The 23184-nt window shown below is 43.6% G+C and overlaps 2 protein-coding genes across 5 annotated transcripts in view; both read left to right on the forward strand.

The window, feature by feature from the left end:
• plxnb2b (plexin b2b) overlaps positions 1-3084 on the forward strand; it is a 200667-nt gene extending 197583 nt beyond the window's left edge. The window contains exon 37 of the mRNA XM_052465629.1: positions 77-3084. Coding sequence (XP_052321589.1) covers positions 77-181 — 105 coding nt within the window. The 3' untranslated portion in view covers positions 182-3084. The remainder of the gene's footprint in view (positions 1-76) is intronic.
• A 2881-nt stretch (positions 3085-5965) lies between these two features.
• Positions 5966-23184, forward strand: part of tubgcp6 (tubulin, gamma complex associated protein 6) — a 31559-nt gene continuing 14340 nt past the window's right edge. Inside the window, exons 1-10 of one of the 4 annotated variants that reach the window (XM_035790793.2) lie at positions 5966-6190; positions 8491-9334; positions 9521-9684; positions 13871-14084; positions 14761-14922; positions 18033-18154; positions 18402-18465; positions 18598-18707; positions 18874-18965; positions 19763-19902. In XM_035790793.2, the coding sequence (XP_035646686.1) occupies positions 8531-9334; positions 9521-9684; positions 13871-14084; positions 14761-14922; positions 18033-18154; positions 18402-18465; positions 18598-18707; positions 18874-18965; positions 19763-19902 (1872 nt within the window). In that variant the 5' untranslated portion in view covers positions 5966-6190; positions 8491-8530. Of the gene's footprint in view, positions 6191-6358; positions 6620-6705; positions 8201-8490; positions 9335-9520; positions 9685-13870; positions 14085-14760; positions 14923-18032; positions 18155-18401; positions 18466-18597; positions 18708-18873; positions 18966-19762; positions 19903-23184 lie in introns of those variants that run through there. The other 3 variants (XM_035790792.2, XM_035790794.2, XM_035790795.2) reach the window with 3 other exon arrangements.

The following is a 23184-nucleotide window of genomic DNA, read 5'->3' on the forward strand; positions in this document are numbered from 1 at the left end:
TCTCCACCCCCTGTCTGTCTTTCTCTGCCCCCCTCCCCCCCTATCTCTTCCACCCTCCCTCCCTGTTTCCCTACAGATCATCCAATCCCTAGATGAGGACCCAGCAGCCCAGAGTAAACAGCTCACCCTGCGGCTGCAGCAGATAGCAGCCGCCCTGGAGAACAAAGTGACAGATCTCTAACCTACTGGAGGGGCCAGGGAGATGGAGGGAGGGAGATGGTACCGTGCCTCCAGTGTCCACAGGGGCTTATTTCTCCTGGCAAAGGAGAGAGAAACTGAGAAGATGGCCTCACAGGGTCTTGATGTTGATGATGACACCTTCAACCCAGCAGGCCCAGAATGTGGGACAGTTCAGAGTCTGCAGAGTGGCGCAGTATGGGACCAATGAAGCAAAGAGAGAGATAGATGAGGATGGGTTACACATGCCGTCATAGGTACGCCTTAACTTAAGTCCACTTGCGAAACTGAAATAGGTGGTCCTCATTGCTCACTCTGGCTGTTCCCACAATGCAACAGGGGGCCAGCCGCCGGAAATAAGCCCCTGTGTCGATCACTCATGGCACAAAGAGATAATCAGATGTTCAATTTATTCCTGTCTAGAAAAGTTGTAAGAATTGTATTATATATATTTTTTATTGTGAGGTCTTAATGCGGAAAGCTTTACGAGGAGATATTATCTTTTTAAATGGACCGCCTTGTGGTGTGGATTGTGTTTCTATAGCCAGTGTGTGAATGTGGGTTTGTGTGCGTGTGTGCGTGCACGGGATGCCTACTGTCAGGCCACAGGGTGGATGCCCTATCTGTCATTTTAATCTCCACTAGTCACCGACACACAGGAAACTGTTCTCCCACTGAGCTCCTCTACACAGACCAAAGGGTCATGCCTGGGACAGGCTAACTGACTGGGACAGGATATTAGAAATGACAGGCCGTCAATAGTGATTTTATTTTCAAAATGATCGGTTTTATTTGTGTTTAGAAAATGTGTTCACATGCTTCAGAGCTCGATCGAATGTTGTGGCTGCCAATACACCCGTAGGTCCTTACATTCAGAGATCAATAGCGCATCTGTTTCCCCTTGTAGGAGTACATACTAACACATTCCACTGAAACTTAAGCACTGTATGTATTAAAGGGTCAAATAAAAAAATCTACTTTTGACAACCTTAGTTAGTTTTACCCTGCAGCCCCCCCTCCCCGATTCTGTGCAAGCAAAGCAAAATAACAGATAATTGAATATATTTTGAATAATTCCTCTATGTAGCCAGTCAAGCATACATATTTAATAACAGCCGTGCAATAACATCCAAACTTTCAGACACAAGCAATGGGGATCATTCATATCCCACTCATGTGTGTTACTTCTACCATTTGTTGTGAACCATTTCATCTTCAGTAACGATGCAGCAATACTTTATTTAGGACACGAGTACAAATATGCAGAGGTGAGAAATAGAAATAATATGACAGGAGATATCGTACAGTAACCAACTTACTAAGTAATATGACCATGATGGTACATGCTGTTAATCGTGTTTTGCGTTTCCTTATGCCGTTGTATGCCAAATTACCACTGTCATAATATCCCATCATGAGTTACGTTGTAAGCTTCAAACGGTACTAAATAGAATGGTACTCTTTTCAATAAGTAATGATTTCTAAAACATGCATTGGTATGATGTGTCACAAGTCAGGTTAATTCATGGTCACAATAATTCATTGCAATACAAATTGATATGGCATTCAAGTAGGCCATAGTTGAGCTGGTGCCTGATTATAATTTGGATAATTTTTTGCCAAGTCAAATCAGTTACATCTTCAATTTTCATCTTTCACACGACCACAGATTTGTAATTTTCAAGCTCCCTGAATTTGACCATCAGTCAGTGCGTGGTCTAGTGTCAGAATAGATGTTTTAAGTTCCAGACCCCAGAATGTTAGTGATATTCCTGCCTTTGGTAGAGTGAGGTTTGCACAGAGCCTGTGCCTGCCTGTCTCCACAGCAGCTAGCCTGGCACCCTGGCCAAGCCGCACTTGGCACTGCCCACTCAGCACAGAACGGAGTGGCACACTGCATAATGGCATCAGTGGGGGATGTTTCTGCTCTTAATTGCATCCAGTCTGCATCCTCCTCTGACGCTGTTGTTTACCACAGCAGATTCCACTCCTGACCGAGTGATGCAAAAGCTTTTTTCAAGCCTTTCTTTAACCAAAACGTGCCTTATATGATGATAATAATATCATTTGTATTGTTTTATTGGTGATATAACTAAGCGGTTATAGTAATAGAAGACACAGCAATGTATTTGCGATTGTGATATGTATGTGCTATCAACTGCTACAGTTCTGCTGCAGGCATTGCGTGCCAATAGGCTGAAAACATTTCAGTATACTTTCTATGGTTGCAGATTTGATGTGTGCATTTATTTTGGGTGTCAGTGGTGTGTGTGTGTGTGTGTTTTAGTAGGATCATGATGGCTATGGCAACAGCCCAAATAAGTGTAAAGCAGTAGCCAACCCCAAACGGTTTCCCCCTAAAATGTCTGGCATTCCTAAATGAGTCTTAAGACAAAGTTACAAATGTAGAATATTGAGTATAGCACAAATGGTTCCAATGTTGTTTTTGCCTCGTGATTCTAAGCTGTTCCTCTGTGTGTATGAAAAACGACTATCTATACTCGACAATTACCTTTCTTACTGCTGTGCAGTAATTATTTTAATTTCTTGTTTCCTATAACATATACCTTTGTAAAAAGACAACATGTTGAAATACCGTATTCTAACTGTATAATCCTATGCATTAAGTCCCGGGGGGAGAAAAAAACAAATTTGTTGTGCTGTTGTCGAGATCTATCCTTTCCTTGTGAACGTGCCGTGACTTAAGAAAAATGGGACAGGAAATTAGTGCAGGACCTTAATGAAACCCAACATTTTTCTCATCCAAGGCAGCTCAGAAGACGTCGATTATGTTACCTGATCTGTTTGTAACAGATCACTCACTTCTCAAGAGGCTTGTGTGGATGGGGCAATTACATACAGGTTGCATCATCCACTCCTCCATGAATAAACTGAGACATCCATGTCCTTGGCTTCTTGTCCTTCTTTACCGCTCTAATGCCCTTTGTGTGTTTAGATGGAGATGTTCCACAACCTTTTGATCACATTTTATACTCTACTTGCATCCACAGTTCCACACCCAAAACATGGGCCTAATGATGCAATCGGGTCAATTTGAGGGAGGGATAGTTTTGTTAAAAAAATATATCCCCCTTGTAATCCTGATTTTTGACCATGTTAACTTTTAACAACTTGCCCCCTGGATACAATCACCCCAAGCGATCTACCACGAGCAGCCTTCTAGGTACTAAAGCCTCAGGCCGAGTTTAGGATTGAAACACTCAGGGCTGAGTACCTCATGTGTTTATAATGTAAACAGACATATTATCATAAGGCCTCCAGTGATGGTCTTACATAAAAACTGCTTTGAAAACATGAATTCAAGCACTTACTGTACAGCTAAGGATTCATTTGGATGGGGGGGGGTGAAAGAAAAAACTTGGCTGGTCTAGTTGCCTAACAAACGTCGAAGCAGGGATGGGGATAGCATAGAGAGACTGACTCTCGGGGAGTCCATGTTCTTAACACGCTCAGAGATCTCAGAACTAGATATGCACACACACAGAGAACTTCAAGGCTGCTGCCACAGCGAGAGTGATTACATTTCCTTATCTCAACAACCCCCCAACGTCCTACACGCTATCACTGATAACTCCCACTTTTTTTTTAGACTTGCACTGTATTTGGAGAAATCTGATTGCTGATGAAAAATATGTACATTTTTATATGGGAGTCAATATTATTTGGGAATGATCTTGTTGATAAGATTTTGAATTATTATGTGCACCTCTAGCAGCCAGATTGAGAATGATACAACACACACATCATATAGTACGCTATGAAAATAGAATTATCAGTCTGCTTCTTTACAGGGTGTCTTCTTCCAGACCAGAAATCAGGTTAAAATCTGCAGGCCCCTGGTGTGTCTGCTCCTACCTCAGCCTCCATCCACAGTACAGCAGTGAGCCATGCCACTCCCTCCCTCGGCTCGGCAGGCGATCGTTGTGTTTACTAGCAGTCTTGCATGTTTCACCTCCATGGGTTTCATAGCTTCTAATGAAGTTTGAGGCGTTGATTCCCACCACCGTGGGGGAAGGGGGCTTCACAGCCCACCAATGGCCTAGCGTGGAGGAAGAAACTTTGGTGAAAATTAAAACGAACAATAACACTGTGAAGAAGTCCGTTCCACACAGTTGTGGTTATGAATGATACAGGACCAGGTACTGACCAGATGTGGGGCGATGATGTACAGAGTGTGTCTTTGAGGTGAGAGTGGTATCAATGTGGAATGGGTTCTAAAAGTGACCTTTTTCTCGTCTTGAGTGTTCAAGTGCTGTATCGGTTTCATGAATGTTACAATATGTAGATGAATCATCAAGTTTATTAGTCTATGATTTGCAAATACCCCACCCACTGTGATGAGCCATGCAAGCTATGTAACTGATAGACACACAGGCATATTAAGTCTTTCGAGGGAAAGTCAAGCATGGATAATAACATGATCCATTCACTAGAAGCCCCAAACTTTCTACATATGGAAGTTTGCCAAATATGATGTAATTGATTCATAGCTACTTTGAGATTTGCCTCTGCATTGAATACAATGGAGGACAGGTTTGTCCAGTCAAAATGTTAAAAGTTTGGCCCTTCACTATGGCTGTATCTTGAACTAAATGTGTCAGTAAGGAAGCAGTTATGCTTAAGTAAAATAAAGGAATTTTTGTATTTTTTATTATTGATTTAATGTCACCAAATTAAGTTTGCATCAAAAAATTACTCTTCATATTAAAAAAATACAATAAAGTACTGACTTCTAAAACTGATCACAACCATGAAGTAAATTAATCTCAAACCGATTCAGTTCTTTGGAGAATGTTGAGTATGCCTACTACCTTGGGTTAGTATGAATAGTTAGTTGTCTGATGCAGTGAAGCACTCTTCTAAGAAAAACTCTTCCAACACTGGAACAATGATTAGGCTTCTCTGTGCGTGTCATTAGGTGTGCCCTTAGATGCTGGGACTGAGAAAAACTTGGCCCACATAGGGAGCAGTGCAGCTTCTCAGTAGTGACTACTCTCTGATGTCAGTTATCTTTAGGACATGTGTGAGGCTAAAACCCTTCCCGCACAGGAGTAAGGCTTCTCTCCTGTGATACAAACAAATACAATTCACACTGCAATCTGAGAAGTGTTCCCCTCAGAGGAGTCTGGTGGGAGGAACTATAGGATGGGCGTGGTTTTCATACGTTTGATAGCTTTCAATTAATACAGCGTTTCCCAGACTCAGTCCATAAATTGCATTCGTCATTACAATGAGCCTGTCCTCCTATAGCTCCTCCCACCAGCCACCACTCTTCAGTAGTTTCTTTGAGCCCAAGGATTTGAGAAGTCACACATGCAAACCAGAGGAGGCTGGTGGGTGGGGCTATAGGAGGACAGGGTCATTGAATGGTATTAATTCAGCTCGGTCCTCGAATCAGCTGTGTAGTGTTAGGGCAAAAAAACAAATGTGACCGAGTTTGGGAAACGCTGAATGAATACCATTCAATGACCCTGTCCTCCTATAGTTCCCCACATCAGCCTCCTCTGATTTGCATGTGTGACTTCTCAAATCCTTAGGCTCAAAGAAACTACTAAACAGTGGTGGCTGGTGGGATGAGCTATAGGAGGTTCATTGTAATGACTGGAATGCAATTCATAGAATGGTATCAAACATGGAAACCACGTTTGACTCCGTTCCAACTATTCCATTCCAGCCATTACAATGTGGATGTCCTCCTATATATCCTCACACCAGCCCCCACTGCTACTGAAGCAGTCCAATAAATGGCTATGTTTCGTCTTGATTTCCTCTGTCTGTCTGTGTTGTTTATTTGATGCCGTGAAAGTGGGCCTCACTGACAGCCTGGATTGAAGCTCTCTCCTGTGTGAACCCAATTGCTAAATTATATTCCTCCTCTTTTCCTCTTCCACGACAATCGACGCTGTCCACTTCTCTTGGCTGGAACACGACGGCCAGAAGAACCCGGGAACAATTTGGACTTGGTAGAGGCTAGCTAAATGTGAATGGAGTGGTAGGTAGATAAACAGTTGAGGTTGGTGGGCAATGTCGGCACAAATACACCGTATTTGACTTGTCTGTCAGTTGTACTTTAGCGCGCAATCATTGTTACCGGAAGTATGTCATACAAACGTACAGGAGTTAACCAATGAAATAGCCTGGTCTGGTATTTTGTCCACTCAGGTTGAGTGGGCGGGTCCAACGTGTAGTTGAGGTGGATGTACACGATACAGACAAAATAACGTACATTTTTGTTTTGAAACGTATTATGATGAACTACAGAAAGTAGATAGCTAGTATGCATTAAATAGAGGCAAGTAACATGTATACTGAGACATCTAGCTAGCTAACTTGCTAAAAACGAATGGTCCCTCCGTTACTGAACTAGCTAACAGCACCATCATCTTGGAAGGAGGACCGAAAACCAATGTATGAGTTGAAGGTAGCTAACATTAGCCAGCTAGCTAGTTAGGCATTATTATGGAATACACTTTGCTAGCATGCCTATATGTAGTTATTTTTGCAATCTCGGTGCTCACAACGTGGCTAGCTAGCTAAATGCATTTTGTTCGACGTTAGCCTAGCTACCCAGGCAGCTAACATTAGCTTGCAGTTCTGACTTGTTATACTGTGTCGCTAGGGAGTCGCCAGTTAGCTGCAGCTAACCTTGCTAGCTACTAGTCAATTTCACTCTGCAAATCAAATGTTATTAATGTTAGTTAGTTGCTCTCACTTAATTGTGCAGCCTACACACCCACAAAAACATATCTGTATTCGGACACCTTCACTTTTAACACATTTTGTTACGTTATTCTAAAATGGATGTAATTGTTTCCCCCCCTCCAATCTAACGTTACGCACAATAACCCATAATGACAAAGCAAAAGAACAGGTTGAGAAATGTTGGCAAATGTGTGCATATATATACATCTCTGAAATCACATTTACATAAGTATTCAGACCTTTTACTGAGTACTTTGTTGAAACTTCTTGGGTATGATTCTACAAGCTTGGCACACCTGTATTTGGAGAGTTTCTCCCATTATTCTATGCAGATCCTCTCAAGCTCTGTCAGGTTGGATGGGGAGCATCGCTGCACAGCTTTTTTCAGGTCTCCAGAGATGTTCGATTAGGTTCAAGTCCGGGCTCTGGCTGGGCCACTCAAGGACATTCAGAGACTTGTCCCGAAGCCACACCTGTGTTGTCTTGGCTGTGTGCTTGTCCTGTTCGAAGGTGAAACTTCACTCCAGTCTGAGGTTCTGAGCGCTCTGGAGCAGGTTTTCATTAAGGATCTCTGTACTTTGCTCCGTTCAGCTTTGCCTCGATCCTGACGAGTCTCTCAGTCCCTGCCGCTGAAAAACATCCCCACAGCATGATGCTGGAACCATGCATCACCGTAGGGATAGTATTGGCCAGGTGATGAGCGGCGCCTGGTTTCCTCCAGACACTTTGCATTCAGGCCAAAGACTTCAATCTTGGTTTCATCAGACCAGAGAATCTTGTTTATCATGGTCAGAGTCCTTTAGGTGCCTTTTGGCAAACTCCAAGCAGGCTGTCATGTTCCTTTTACTGAGGAGTGGCTTGTGTCTGGCCACTCTACCATAAAAGCCTGATCGGTGGAGTATTGTAGGGATGGTTGTTCTTCCCGAAGGTTCTCCCATCTCCACAGAGGATCTCTGGAGCTCTGTCAGAGTGACCATCGGGTTGGGGGACCTTCAATGCTGCAGACATGTTTTGGGACCCTTTGCCAGATCTGTGCCTTGACACAGTCCTGTCTCTGACCTCTTTTGGACAATTTCTTCAACCTCATGGCTTGGATTCTGCTCTGACACTGCACTGTCAACTGTGGGACCTTTTATATAGACAGGTGTGTGCCTTTCCAAATCTAGTCCAATCAATTGAATTTACCACAGATGGACTCAAATCAACTTGTAGAAACATCTCAAGGATGATCAATGGAAACAGGATGCACCTGAGGGCAATATCGAGTGTCATTGCAAAGGGACTGAGTATTTCTGTAAAGGTATTTCAGTTATTATTATTTTTTTATACATTTGCAAACATGTCTAAACCTGTTTTTGCTTCATCATTATGGGGTATTGTGTGTAGATGGGGGGGGGGGGCTAATTGAATTCATTTTAGAATAAGGCTGTAAGGTAACAAAATGTGGAAAAGTGAAGGGGTCTGAATACCTTCTGAATGCTTCGGCGCTAGCTTGATTTCCAAATTATTATGCTGCACTGACTCAACTCACAAACTACACTACAGTATGTTCAAGTGTTGTACGTTTAAAAAAAAAATCTGTATCCACAGGTCAGAAGTAATCAATCACATCAACTGACCAGCTCCAACCATGTACTCCAGTCCAGATGTCTGCCTTAAATCTGGCAGTCACAACAGTAGCAGTAACAGCAACAGCATCACTGAACTCCTGGGCTCCCTGTGTGACAGCAGCCTCACTGGGGTGTCATGGAAACGTCGTGCTCTCGGAGGGGTGTCTCGAGAGGGGGTCCGCCGCACTCTCAGAAAGCGTGCCTATGGGGCCCTGCTGTCCAAACTGTTCCAGGAGGGCTCCCCGAAAGGGTTCTTGTCAGTACCTAGTGCCACGTCCACCACCCCGCCCAGAAACAAGCTACTTATGATATCCTTTGACCTGCGAGTGGCGGGGTGCCAGGACGAGGCCGAGAGGCTGGAGGAGCAGCTGGGGAGGCTAAGTGAGGGGCCCGCCTCGGGTCTGAAGGAGCTGGACTCTGTGCTGGAGCTCTTGGTGCAGCTGACTGGCTCTGCACCACCACCCCCGGCCTCATTCAGCAGGGACTACATGCGCAGGGAGAGGCCCGTGTTGAGGAGGCCTCCACTGGGGGGCTACCAGAGCGAGGAGCTGCAGAGATTGGAGGCCCGAGCCTGGGCCCTGATGTGTGGGGAGGAGTGGGGATCCCTGAAGGGTCTGTGTGGGACTCTGGGTCTGATGGATGCTCCTCCGGGCACAGGCCTGCTGGCACTGAGGAGGAGGTCCGACGTAGAGGAGAGGTTTGAGAAGGAGACCAGGATGTCTCTGTTTGGAGCCCTGCAACACTCCCGTACCTCAGACCTGGACATCAGGCTCAATCTGCCTCCTGTTCCCAGCAATGCTGATGTCACTGGGCTAGCCATACGGGTAAGACTGACACTGATATGAGTGGATGTATGTTGAATTTCAGTTAATTTGGTTGCAGTGAGTGGTTCCTTTTTGACAATGGTAAAACGTACTGTAGTCAATATGTCAGACCAAATTGATTTGTTTTTACGGGCACTGGATGATTAGTCATTATAATCAATGATCTCTTGTTGGTGCTCTCACCAGGTGCCACCTTGTTTGGACCAGTTAGAAGATGAGGGCTTCCAGTCAGCCTCCAACCTAACCCCAGACTCCCAGTCAGAGCCCAGTCCCAGCCCAGAACTTGATGTCTGGGACGCCCTGAGGACTTTTGAGCCTGGGAGACGCCGCTGCTGGGAGTCTGTTGGCTGGTAAGGGAGAGATACAAGACTGTTTGAAAGACTGGAACATATAACTGAGGGGAAATTCCACGGTAACGGGTTACGATTTGACTCCCGATTTTTATTTTTTATTTATTTATTTTTTTTTTACATTAAAATGTATGCCAAACAAAAACGATTTATTTACAAGTTTAACCAACCATACAACTCTATGCGCAAGGAATTCTTTCAACAATTTACACAGAACATTTAATAAAAATACATGTACTGGAAGAGCTGTGCAGATGCAAAGTTGGTAACAGAATTACGGTAAAATCTCCCTCAGTTTATGCGACCACGTTTTCCAAATACTCTGTTAAATATCTGTTCCGAATTCAATTGGAGTGTCAGCTATGATATGACACCTTGAGTTTAAAAAACAATAACATTTTGGTTATTAAACTACAGTAGGTGAAGTGGATTTACATCAGAATTACTTTAACGGAATTAGGTACACAAAGGTAGTTCTCATATTTGTGTATTATTCTATACACTGGTTATTCTTATTATGAGCTCCGCCCCCAAACAAGACCACATTTCATGGGTTCTGACCAGACATCCATGTTTCACAAGTTTGGACCTCACGGTAGAGTACATTAGTGTACAGTAAAATAGATACGTACATTAAACTTTACTCTAGTGTGCTCTACTCTCCACAAACATGTGTAACATAGATCTCTGGTTCAGATTTGGTCCGACCAGGGCAGATTGGTTTTATTTGGGTAAACTAAATGTCCAGTGTGGACCCAGAGCATAGTGGTCCTCAATGGTAAAAACAAATAACACATAATGATTTAAAAGGCAAGACACAATTATAAACAACCACATTACATTCATTTACAGTATATTGACATCCTAAAAAGTGGCACTTAAAAACACATTTCCTTAATTGAAAAAGAAAAGCTCTTCATTGCACATAATCCCTAACCTAGGAAACAAGCTCTTCATAGAACTATGTGCAATTTTCTGCTTGTAGGCTACTGTCTGTAATTTCTCAATATATTTATTGATGTGTAGTCTAACACGTGCGCAATGATGATCAGTGATTCAGTGCGTTTTTATTGGGTAAGCATTGCAATAAGCCACCTCAATATTTTCAGCCGTAGGTGGTCATATCTCTAGAGGTTAATCCGTCTTCAGTATTGTGAAACAATTCTAATGTTAAAGGTAAGATTTTAATTGAGAAAGCTGATCTGAGTGCATCCTTTCAATCCTATTAGTATCGACGCATGCTCCAACGATGCACTTAACCACCGTTTTCTCCGTTCTGTGTTTTGGGAAATGTACGTTGACATCAGCTTTTGTAGGAAAGATGCATCGTTAAAGCAATTATAAGCCTAAATTACATCTATATTAGGAAACCGGGACCAGACTGTTGTCAGTCTTGCTTTGACCACCAGATGACAGAAAGAGGAAGAAAATCAAAGTTTTGTAAACTGAATATAACAGTATAGTAGTTGAAGGGAGGACAGTAGTAGGTGAAAATAGATAAACTATCCTAAACAATGCACATGCAATTGGTTTGAATGCCATTTAGTGATTACATACAGTCTAGTAGGAATTCAGTGTTGGTTAGATGATCAAGTTTAGGGAACTGTGTGTCTAATTTCATTGTGGTTATTGACCTGTGAGTAAGAGTCTTACCTGACGTAATAAAGGTATCACTAGTCACTGTAAATAACCGCACTTTAATACATTTTACATATCCTACATTACTCACCTCATGTACAGTGGGGCAAAAAAGTATTTAGTCAGCCGCCAATTGTGCAAGTTCTCCCACTTAAAAAGATGAGAGATTGTGATTTTCTGGATTTTTTCCCCTCATTTTGTCTGTCATAGTTGAAGTGATGAAAATTACAGGCCTCTCTCATCTTTTTAAGTGGGAGAACTTGCACAATTGGTGGCTGACTAAATACTTTTTTGCCCCACTGTATATACTGTATTCTATACCATCTACTGCATCTTGCCTATGCCGCACGGCCATCGCTTATCAAAATATACTTATATGTACATATTCTTATTCATCCATTTACATTTGTGTGTATGAGGTAGTTGTGAATTTGTTAGATTACTTGTTAGATATTACTGCATTGTCAGAACTAGAGGCACAAGAATTTAACTACACTCGCATTAACATCTGCTAACCATGTGTATGTGACCAATAAAATTGTATTTGATTATTAAACAGTAATAAGCTGAACATGACAGTATGCCAGTTGAAGGGAGGACAGTAGCAGGTGACCCAACTGTGGTTTGTGACTGATTTCCCGTTGTAGCTAATTCAATTGCATTAATTAATTCCATAACATATTATTTTCACATATTTCATCATCAGAAATGATATCATTAAAACACTGACTAATTGGTAGGTCTGCTTGTTACTTCTGTGAACTTTCATTATCCTCATGAGGGAAAGAAATTAGGAAATAACTTAAGATATCTGGGTTTTTGGTAACAAGCCACAAGGCAATATTTCATAAATTTACAGAAGGCAAATAATTTATCCAAAATTAAATATAAATGTTGATATTAGTTGGTAGTGGTCTTTACTTCATTATGTCTTTTGGTGTATTTGTAATACCTTTTTAATACTTTTTCTGGTAGATGTTTAAGACCCCTTTTCCGTCTGTTTGACAAGAAATCAAAGCCTTTGCTTATTCCTAATTTGTATTTTTTGTTGAAAAATCTATGCCTTAATTTCTCAAATATACACTACCAGTCAAAAGTTTTAGCACACCTACTCATTCAAGGGTTTTTCTTTATTTTTACTATTTTCTACATTGTAGATTAATAGTGAAGACATCAAAACTATGAAATAACATATATGGAATCATGTAGTAACTTTTTTTTTTTTAAACAAAACCAAATATATTTCATATTTGAGATTATTCAAATAGCTGTCAAATAACTGGTGTGCCTTCTTAAAAGTTAATTTGTGGAATTTCTTTCCCAATTTGGTAAAAGACCAAGTCCAAATTATGGCAAGAACAGCTCAAATGACAGTCCATCATTACTTTATGACGTGAGGGTCAGTCAATACGAAACATTTCAATAACTTTGAACATTTCTTCAAGTGCAGTCGTAAAAAAACATCAAGCGCTATGATGAAACTGGCTCTCATGAGGACCGCCACAGGAAAGGACGACCCAGAGTTACCTCTGCTGCAGAGGATAAGTTCATTTGAGTTACCAGCCTCAGAAATTGCAGCCCAGATAAATGCTGCATGGAGTTCAAGTAACAGATATATCTCAACATCAACTGTTTAGAAGAGACTGTGTGAATCAGGCCTTCATGGTCGAATTGCTGCAAAGAAACCACTACTAAAGGACACCAAAAAGAAGAGACTTGCTTGGGCCAAGAAACACGAGCAATGGACATTAGACGGGTGGAAATCTATCCTTTGGTCTGGAATCCAAATTGGAGATTTTTGGTTCTAACCGCCGTGTCTTTGTGAGACGCGGTGTAGGTGAACAGACAATCTCCGCTAGTGTATTTCCCACCGTGAAGCATTGAGGAGGAGGTGTTATGGTGTGGGGGTGCTTTGCTGGTGACACTGTCTGTGATTTAGGCACATTTAACCAGCATGGCTACCACAGCATTCTGCAGCGATATGCCATTCCATCTGGTTTGGGTGTAGTAAGGGCTATTTTCCAAGATGGAGAGTGATGGAGTGCTGCATCAGATGACCTGGCCTCCACAACCCCCTGACCTCAACCAAATTGAGATGGTTGGGATGAGTCGGACCGCAGAGTGAAGGAAAAGCAACCAACAAGTGCTCAGCATATGTGAGAACTCCTTCAAGACGGTTGGAAAAGCATTCCAGGTGAAGCTGGTTGAGAGAATGTCAAGTGTGCAAAGTTGTCATCAAGGCAAAGGGTGGGTAAAATATAGACTTTTTATGGTTACATGATTCCATATGTGTTATGTCATAATTTTCATGTATTCACTATTATTCTACAATGTAGAAAATAGTAAAAATAAAGAAAAACCCTTGAATGAGTAGGTGTTCTAAAAATTTGACCAGTAGTGTAGATTCTTAGCTTTCATTTGACACCCAATTTGACACGATCCTTTGAACACATGTTGGTGCTCATGGGGCCTTTTTAGATGGAAATGGCCTAAGATGTTAGAATTATTCCAGAATAATTCATCAAGCATAAACTCTTTCTCCCACCAGCCCACCAGGGAAGAGGGAATTCCCCTACCTGACGGAGGGAGGCAGGGAGGCTTTTGATCAGCTCTACAGGCTGTGGGAGGGGGAGATGAGGGTGGTATGCTCTGCCTCCCCCTCGCCCCTCCTGCCCCTGCCTCTGGACTGTCAGACCCAGCTGGTCAGTGACCTACTTAATGTATTGATCGGGGTGGCGTCTACTACCTTCCCCCTCAACCAGGTACTGTAACCCCATCACCTTAACTCTGGCTGTAGTCTGCATACTACTTTATTTGGTTTGGTGTATATGTAATATAAATAGATGGCGTGTTATACAATGGGTGATTCTAATCCAGAATGCTGATTGGTAAAAACCACATTCCAGCCAGTATCTATTCTACAAGTTACCACCTGCTAAATCTATGACATTAAAATGCCTATTTACTCTGTTCCATTTGACTGTGCAATCCACTGTCTGATCAGCCCAGCCAAGCAATTTATATACTTGATCTCCACTATAAAAAGCATCTGGACATTTATCTAATTTCTTTTAAACTAACACTTGGTTTTCAACAGCTGAGATTTGTATATCTTGCGGTCTGTCCTTCCGACATTTACAACGTAATTTCAATATTCAAATTCGATCTTTAGCTGTCCCACAGTAATGAACGTGTCGGAAGTCGGGACGAGACCGTCAGGCAGCATTTCTGTCAGTCGAAATCATGAATCAGCTGGCATAATTTTTAAGGATATATACAAAGAAATATAAATTGAAAGAAGGTCAAACTAAACGAAGTGCAGCTAGTTTACTTTGTCTCAGGCCTAACAACACCCGTGCCAAAATATCCTCCAAACACTAGCTTCATGGGCATTATCACTTAATTCCATAATGGATTCCATTTTGTCTCTTTCTCCAGGTGTGTGTAAATTTTGACGTTCGACCCGGAGTGTGTGTGTCGGGAGCGTCACCAGAGAGTGTGTCTCGTTTGCTTGGCGAGCTGGCTCAGTATGGCACCCATTACCTGAGGCTCAGTCGCTTCGTTCTGCAGAGTGCCCAAAAGAGAGGCCTGGTCTTCCAGGTATGGTCCTTCAATCGTTATATACCGCCCTATCGCATCTGTTATCGTGGCTCATATTCACAAAGTGTCTCAGAGTAAAAGTGCTGATCTAGGATCAGTTTAGCCTTTTATATTATAATTACTGGATAGGGGTAATTATCTGGTGTATAAACGGTGTGCGTTTCAAGGCCTTTTGAAGTAAGACATTAAGGAATAGCCATGGGTAACACTTTACTTTAGGCCTGCAGGTAAAGACATTATGATGTGGTTATAATGCATTATAAACTGGGTGGTTCGAACCCTGAATGCTGATTGCCTGAAAGCCATGGTATATCAGACCGTATACCACGGGTAAGAACAGTAAAATGTTGTTGTTTTTTTTGTCAAATTACTTTGGTAACCAGTTCCCATAACCATAATAGCAATAAGGCACCTCTGGGGTTTGTGGTATATGGTCAATATACCATGGCTACGGGCTGTATCCAGGTACTCCGCGATGCGTCATACAAAGAACAGCCCGTATCTGTGGTATATTGGCCATTTACCACACCCCTTCAGGCCTCATTGCTTAATTGTAAGACTTGTCATAAGTATAGGGTTGCGACATTTCCGTAAAATTCCTGGTTTGAGAATTCGGTATTTCCTGCTTATTCCCTCCCAATTCCAGGAATCATCCAAACGAGGAAAACCTGTGAATTTTGGGAAAGTTGCTGGAATTTTGCAACCACACAAGTATGTCCATGTACATACATATATATACAGTACCAGTCAAACGTTTGGACACACCTACTCATTCAAGGGTTTTTCTTTATTTTTACTAGCAGCTCCATTAAATAGTACACGCAAAACACCAGTCTCAACATCAACACTGTCCTATAAAAATAAAAGATTAAGATGAGCAAAAAAAACAGACACTGGACAGAGGAGTTGCATCTTCACTGTTGACGTTGAGACTGGTGTTTTGCGGGTACTATTTAATGAAGCTGCCTGTTGAGGACTTGTGAGGAGTCTGTTTCTCAAACTAGACACTAATGCACTTGTCTTCTTGCTCAGTTGTGCACCGGGGCCTCCCACTCTTTCTATTCTGGTTAAGGCCAGTTTGCGTTGTTCTGTGAAGGGAGTAGTACACAGCGTTGTACGAGATCTTCAGTTTCTTGGCAATTTCTCGCATGGAATAGCCTGCATTTCTCAGAACAAGAATAGACTGGCGAGTTTCAGAAGAAAGTCTGTTTCTGGCCATTTTGAGTTTCTAAACAGTTTTATTGCTTCTTTAATCAGGACAACAGTTTTCAGCTGTGCTAACATAATTGCAAAAGGGTTTTCTAATGATCAATTAGCCTTTTTAAAATTATAAACTTTGATTAGCTAACACAATGTGCCATTGGAACACAGGAGTGATGGTTGTTGATAATGGGCCTCTGTATGACTAATGTAGATAATTTATGGAATATCTGCCATTTCCAGCTACAATATTCATTTTATTTTAATGGACAACATTTTTTTGCTTTTCTGTCAAACAAGGACATTTCTAAGTGACCCCAAACTTTTGAACGCTAGTGTAGTAAAAGTGTTAAACAAATCAAGATATATTTGAGATTCTTCAATGTAGCCATCTTGATGACAGCTTTACACACTCTTGGCATTCTCTCAACCAGCTTCATGAGGAACATTTTTCCTACGGTCTTGAAGGAGTTCCCACATATGCTGAGCACTTGTTGGCTGCTTTTCCTTCACTCTGCGGTCCAACTCATCCCAAACCATCTCCATTGGGTTGAGGTCAGGTGATTGTGGAGCACTCCATCACTCTCCTTCTTGGTCAAATAGCCCTTATATTCAGGGAAAGAGTGGGATACAAAGTCAGTTGTACATCTGAATTCCTTCAACTGAAATGTGTCTTCCGCATTTAATCCAGCCCCTCTGAATCAGAGAGGTGCGGGGACTGCCTTAATCGACATTCACGTCTTCGGCGCCCGGGGAACATTGGGTTAACTACCTTGCTCAGGGGCAGAACGACGGATTTTTACCAGCTCGGGATTCGATCCAGCAATCTTTCAGTAACTGGCCCAATGCTCTAACCACTAGACTGCCTGGAGGTGTGTTTTGGATCATTGTCCTGTTGAAAAACAAATGATAGTCCCACTAAGCGCAAACCAGGTATGGCATATCGCTGCAGAATGCTGTGGTAGCCATGCTGGTTAAGTGTGCCTTGAATTCTAAATAAATCATTGACAGTGTCACCAGCAAAGCACCTCCACATCATTACACCACCTCCTCCATGCTTCACGGTAGGAACCACACATGTGGAGATCATCAGTTCATCTACTCTGCGTCTCACAAAGACTTATCAGACCAAAGGACAAATTTCAACCGATTTTACTGTCCTTGACCCAAGCAAGTGGCTTCTTCTTATTGGTGTCCTTTCAGTAGTGGTTTCTTTGCAGCAATTTGACCATGAAGGCCTGATTCACGCAGTCTCATCTGAACAGTTGATGTTGAGATGTGTCTGTTACTTGAACTCTGTGAAGCATTTATTTGGGCTGCAATCTAAGGTGCAGTTAGCTCTAATGACTTTATCCTCTGGGTCTTCCTTTCCTGTGGCGGTCCTCATGAGAGCCAGTTTCATCATAGCACTTGATTGTTTTTGCGACTGTACTTGAAGAAACATTCAAAGTTCTTGACATTTTAAGGAATGACTGACCTTCACGTCATAAAGTAATGATGGACTGTCATTTCTCTTTGTTTATTTGAACTGTTCTTGCCATAATATGGACTTGGTCTTTTACCAAATAGTGTTATCTTCTCTTTACCAACCCTACCTTGTCACAACACATCTGATTGGCTCAAACACATTAAGAAGGAAAGAAATTCCACAAATGAACTTTTAACAAGGCTCACCTGTTAATTGAAATGCATTCCAAGTGTGCAAAGCTGTCATCAAGATGGCTACTTTGAAGAATCTCAAATATAAAATATATTTTGATTTAACTTTTTTGTTTACTACATGATTCCTTATGTGTTATTTCAACTTTTTGATGTCTTCACTATTATTCTACAATGTAGAAAATAGTAAAAATAAAGAAAAATCCTTGAAGGTGTCCAAACTTTTGACTGGTACTCTGTCTTTCTCTCAGGCGTTTACAGGTGGGCTGCGTAAGTACCTGCATTACTACCGGGCCTGTGTCCTCAGCACCCCTCCCACCCTTAGCCTGCTCACCATCGGCTTCCTGTTCCGCAAGGTGGGCCGGCAGCTCAGGTAAGACCCTTACTCACAGATCAATAACCACCATGAAATTAGGCACACCGTTGCCTAAACTCGATCATCTAACCAACACTGAATTCCTACAAGACTGTATGTACTCACTAAATGGCATTCCAACCAATTGAATGTGCATTGTTTAGGATGGTTGATTTTCAATTAAATAGCTATATATTAGGAATTGATGCTGTGTTACGCTGTCTAGTGTCCCCCAGTCAGGCTCCTGTTTCTTCTGTGTTTGTAGGTATTTGTCAGAGTTGTGCTGTGTGGATGGGGCATCTGGTGTGGGCCAGGCTACCTTCCCTGTGGTAAGTTTCATTACACCTCTCCGACACACCACCCTGATTTCTGTCAGCATATTCACTCTCTCTGTTTGCCTCAGCCATTTAGAGGTGTATGTACTCAATAGTTTAACTCGGCCGGTATCTTGTCTTCTTCAGGGTGTGACGCTGCTCTCCTACCTGTACAACGAGGCCCAGAGCAACTGCAGCAATGAGAACTACCCCGTGCTGCTGTCCCTACTGAAGAGCAGCTGTGAGCCTTACACACGGTCAGTCATCCCAGCCATCACACTGACAATGTCCACTGATCTGTCCCACCTATCCCACGTGGAATTTATGCTAACCTGCACCCCCACAAATGCTTTCAAGATGCTTGTAAACAACGTGCCCTGGCCTGGTTGTGCGCCTGACTGATCCTGTTCCCTGTGTGTGTAGGTTTGTGTCAGACTGGGTGTACAGTGGAGTGTTCCGGGACGTGTACGGAGAGTTCATGATCCAGGTCAACGAAGACTACCTCAGCTTCAGAGGTCAGAACGTTACACTGCCCGATAACAGTACTCTGCATGCACAGTGTTGATTGTAGCAACCTCATGAAGCAGTTCAACCCTCTTGTGGTAAAGATGTTGGACTGACCACTCCAGGGACCTGTGTTTGAGTTCAGGTTGGGCTACACTCCGAATGAGCTAATTCCCTGTACCACATTCAAGGACCGACAGTATCACTTTTAGATTTGCTGTGGTTTAGAGCAGGGTTTCCCAAACTCGGTCCCGGGGCCCTCCTTGGGTGCACGTTTTGCATTTGGACCAAGCACCACACAGCTGATTCAAATATCTAACTCGTCATCAAGATTATTTGCATCAGCGGCGTAGTGCTTGGTCAAAAACCAAAACGTGCATCCAAGGAGGGCCCCGGGACCGGGTTTGGGAAACCCTGCTCTAGAGGACTGTTACCTGATCTGGCTCACTTCATCATGCCTGCAGGGAACCTTCCTAGTGTTTCTCACTCCTGATTTTGAAGGACATACTAATGTCACTTGCTCTATTCCAAGAGTCAGTGAAGCAATCAGTGTAGCTTGCTTGTCAATGGCAAGCTTCTTCGTTCGTTCTTCGTTTCTTCATGAAATAAATCCTGGTGAATTCACGCCCCCCAGTGCTTGTATTAGGGTACACAGATCTAACCTGTTATCATTTCCTAGTAGGTTTTTTTATAGTAGGACCTAAACACCCATCATGGAAAAACTCCTGACCCCACTGTAATAGGATTAGGAAAAACTCCTTTCCTAGAAATTCCTGGTGTACCTCACAACCCTCCTCTCTCCCGCTAGACAAGCACTTCTGGGCGCAGGGCTACACACTGATCTCCCGTGATGTGGAGGACTGCGTGCCTGTCTTCCTCCGACACATAGCCAACGATGTGTACGTCTGCGGGAAGACCATCAACCTGCTCAAGATCTGTTGTCCCCAGGTCAGTGGTAATGGGTCATTTACACACTCATACTGTGTCCTTGGTAGAGGTCGACCGATTATGATTTTTCAACGCCGGTACCGATGCCGATTTACTGGAGGACCAAAAAAAAAAAGGGCGATACCGATTAATCGGCTGATTTTTATATATACATATTTATTTCATTTCATTGTATATATATTTGTGACAATTACAACAATACTGAATTAACACGTATTTTAACTTAATATAATACATCAATAAAATCAATTTAGTCTCAAATAATGAAACCTGTTCAATTTGGTTTAAATAATGCAAAAGCAGTGTTGGAGAAGAAAGTAAAAGTGCAATATGTGCCATGTAAAAAAGCTAACGTTTAACGTCCTTTAACGTCCTTGCTCAGAACATGAGAACATATGAAAGCTGGTGGTTCCTTTTAACTTGAGTCTTCAATATGTCCAGTTAAGAAGTTTTAGGTTGTAGTTATTATAGGAATGATAGGACTATTTCTCTCTATACGATTTGAATTCCATATACCTTTGACTATTGTAGGCACTATAGTATTGCCAGCCTAATCTCGGAGGTGATAGGCTTGAAGTCATGAACAGCGCTGTGCTTCAAGCTTTGCGAAAAGCTGCTGGCAAACGCAGGAAAGTGCTGTTTGAATGAAAGCTTACGAGCATGCTGCTGCCTACCACCGCTCAGTCAGACTGCTCCATCAAAAATCTAATCACAGACTTAAGTATAATAAACACAGAAATACGAGCGTTTGGTCATTAATATGTTCAAATCCGGAAACTATCATTTCGAAAACAAAAAGTTTATTCTTTCAGTGAAACACGGAACCATTCCGTATTTTATCGAACGGGTGGCATCCATAAGTCTAAATATGTTTGTTACATTGCACAACCTTCAATGTTATGTCATAATTATTTAATATTCTGGCAAATTAATTACGATTTTTGTTAGGAAGAAATGGTCTTAACACAGTTCGCAACGAGCCATGCAGCCCAAACTGTTGCATATACCCTGACTCTGCTTGTACTGAACGCAAGAGAAGTGACACAATTTCCCTAGTTAATATTGCCTGCTAACATGAATTTATTTGAACTAAATATACTAAAAATATACTTGTATTGATTTTAAGAAAGGCATTGATGTTAATGGTTAGGTATATTGGTATATTGATTGTGCTTTTGTCGCGAATGCGCTTTTGTTAAATCACCCGGTGTAACGGTTTTCTAGGTGTGAAGGAGACCTAAACGCGGACCAAAACGCAGCTTGTAGATTGCGATCCATGTTTAATGAACAAAGTAAACACGAATAAACAAATACAAACACTACAAAACAAAGAACGTAACGAAAACTGAAACAGCCTATACTAGTGTAAACTAACACAGACAGGAACAAGGACACTAAGGACAATCACCCACACCAAACTCAAAGAATATGGCTGCCTAAATATGGTTCCCAATCAGAGACAACGATAAACACCTGCCTCTGATTGAGTACCACTCCAGACAGCCATAGACTTTGCTAGATCACCCCACTAGCTACAATCCCAATATATACACACCACATACAAAAAACCCATGCCACACCCTGGCCTGACCCAATACATGAAGATAAACACAAAATACTTAGACCAGGGCGTGACAGAACCCCCCCACCTAAGGTGCGGACTCCCGAACGCACCTCAAAACAATAGGGAGGGTCCGGGTGAACGTCTGTCCATGGTGGCGGCTCCGGCGCGGGACGTGGACTCCACTCAAACACTGTCTTAATCCCACCTCCTCGCGTCCTTGGATAGTCCACCCTCGCCGCCGACCATGGCATAGTAGTCCTCACGCAGAACCCCACTGGACTGAGGAGCAGATCGGGACTGAGGGGAAGCTCGGGACTGAGGGGAAGCTCGGGACTGAGGGGAAGCTCGGGACTGAGGGGAAGCTCAGGCAGGTTGATGGATCTACCAGATCCTGGCTGGCTGGTGGTTTCGGCAGATCCCGGCCGACTGGCGGATCCCGGCCGACTGGCGGTTCTGGCGGATCCCGGCCGACTGGCGGTTCTGGCGGATCCCGGCGGTTCTGGCGGATCCCGGCGGTTCTGGCGGATCCCGGCGGTTCTGGCGGATCCCGGCCGACTGGCGGATCTGGAAGAGTCTGGCCGACTGGCGGATCCTGGCTGACTGACGGATCTGGCTGCTCCATACTGACTGGCGGCTCTGGCTGCTCCATGTAGGCTGACAGCTCTGGCGGCTGCTTACAGACTGGCAGCTCTGGCGGCTCCGTGCAGACTGGCAGCTCCTTGCAGACTGGCAGCTCTGGCTGCTTCATGCAGCTCTGGCTGCTCCATGCAGACTGGCAGCTCTGGCTGCTCCATGCAGACTGGCAGCTCTGGCTGCTCCATGCAGACTGACAGCTCTGGCTGCTCCATGCAGGTTGGCAGCTCTGGCTGCTCCATGCAGGTTGGCAGCTCTGGCTGCGCTGAACAGGCGGGAGACTCCGGCAGCGCAGGAGAGGAGAAAGGCTCCGGCAGCGCTGGAGAGGCGAGGCACACTGTAGGCCTGATGCGTGGTGCTGGCACTGGTGGTACTGAACCAAGGACACGCACAGGAAGCCTGGTGCGGGGAGCTGCTACCGGAGGGCTGGGGTGTGGAGGTGGTACTGGATAGACCAGACCGTGCAGGCGCACTGGAGCTCTTGAGCACCGAGCCTGCCCAACCTTACCTGGCTCGATGCCCACTCTAGCCCGGCCGATACGAGGAGCTGGAATATACCGCACCGGGCTATGCACCCGCACTGGGGACACCGTGCGCACCACTGCATAACACTGTGCCTGCCCAGTCTCTCTAGCCCCCCGGTAAGCACAGGGAGTTTGCACAGGTCTCCTACCTGGCGTAGCCCTACTCCCTGTGAGCCCCCCCCCCAAGATTTTTTTGGGGCTGACTCTCGGGCTTCCTTGCCAACCGTGTTCCCTCATATCGCCGGCTCCTCTCTCCGGCTGCCTCTGCTCTCCTTGCTGCCTCCACCTGTTCCCATGGAAGGCGATCCCTTCCCGCCAGGATCTCCTCCCATGTGTAGCAACCCTTGCAATCCAATATATCGTCCCATGTCCAATCCTCATTGCGCCGCTGTTGCTGCCTTTGTTGCTTCTCCTGTGGCTCCTGCCTGTTGACACGCTGCTTGGTCCTGTGGTGGGTGATTCTGTAACGGTTCTCTTGTGGTGAAGGAGAGTCGGACCAAAACACAGCGTGTAGATTGCGATCCATGTTTAATGAACAACGTAAACACGAATAAACAAATA

The sequence above is a fragment of the Oncorhynchus keta genome, chromosome 17, assembly GCF_023373465.1.
Source record: "Oncorhynchus keta strain PuntledgeMale-10-30-2019 chromosome 17, Oket_V2, whole genome shotgun sequence".
Taxonomy (NCBI): domain Eukaryota; kingdom Metazoa; phylum Chordata; class Actinopteri; order Salmoniformes; family Salmonidae; genus Oncorhynchus; species Oncorhynchus keta.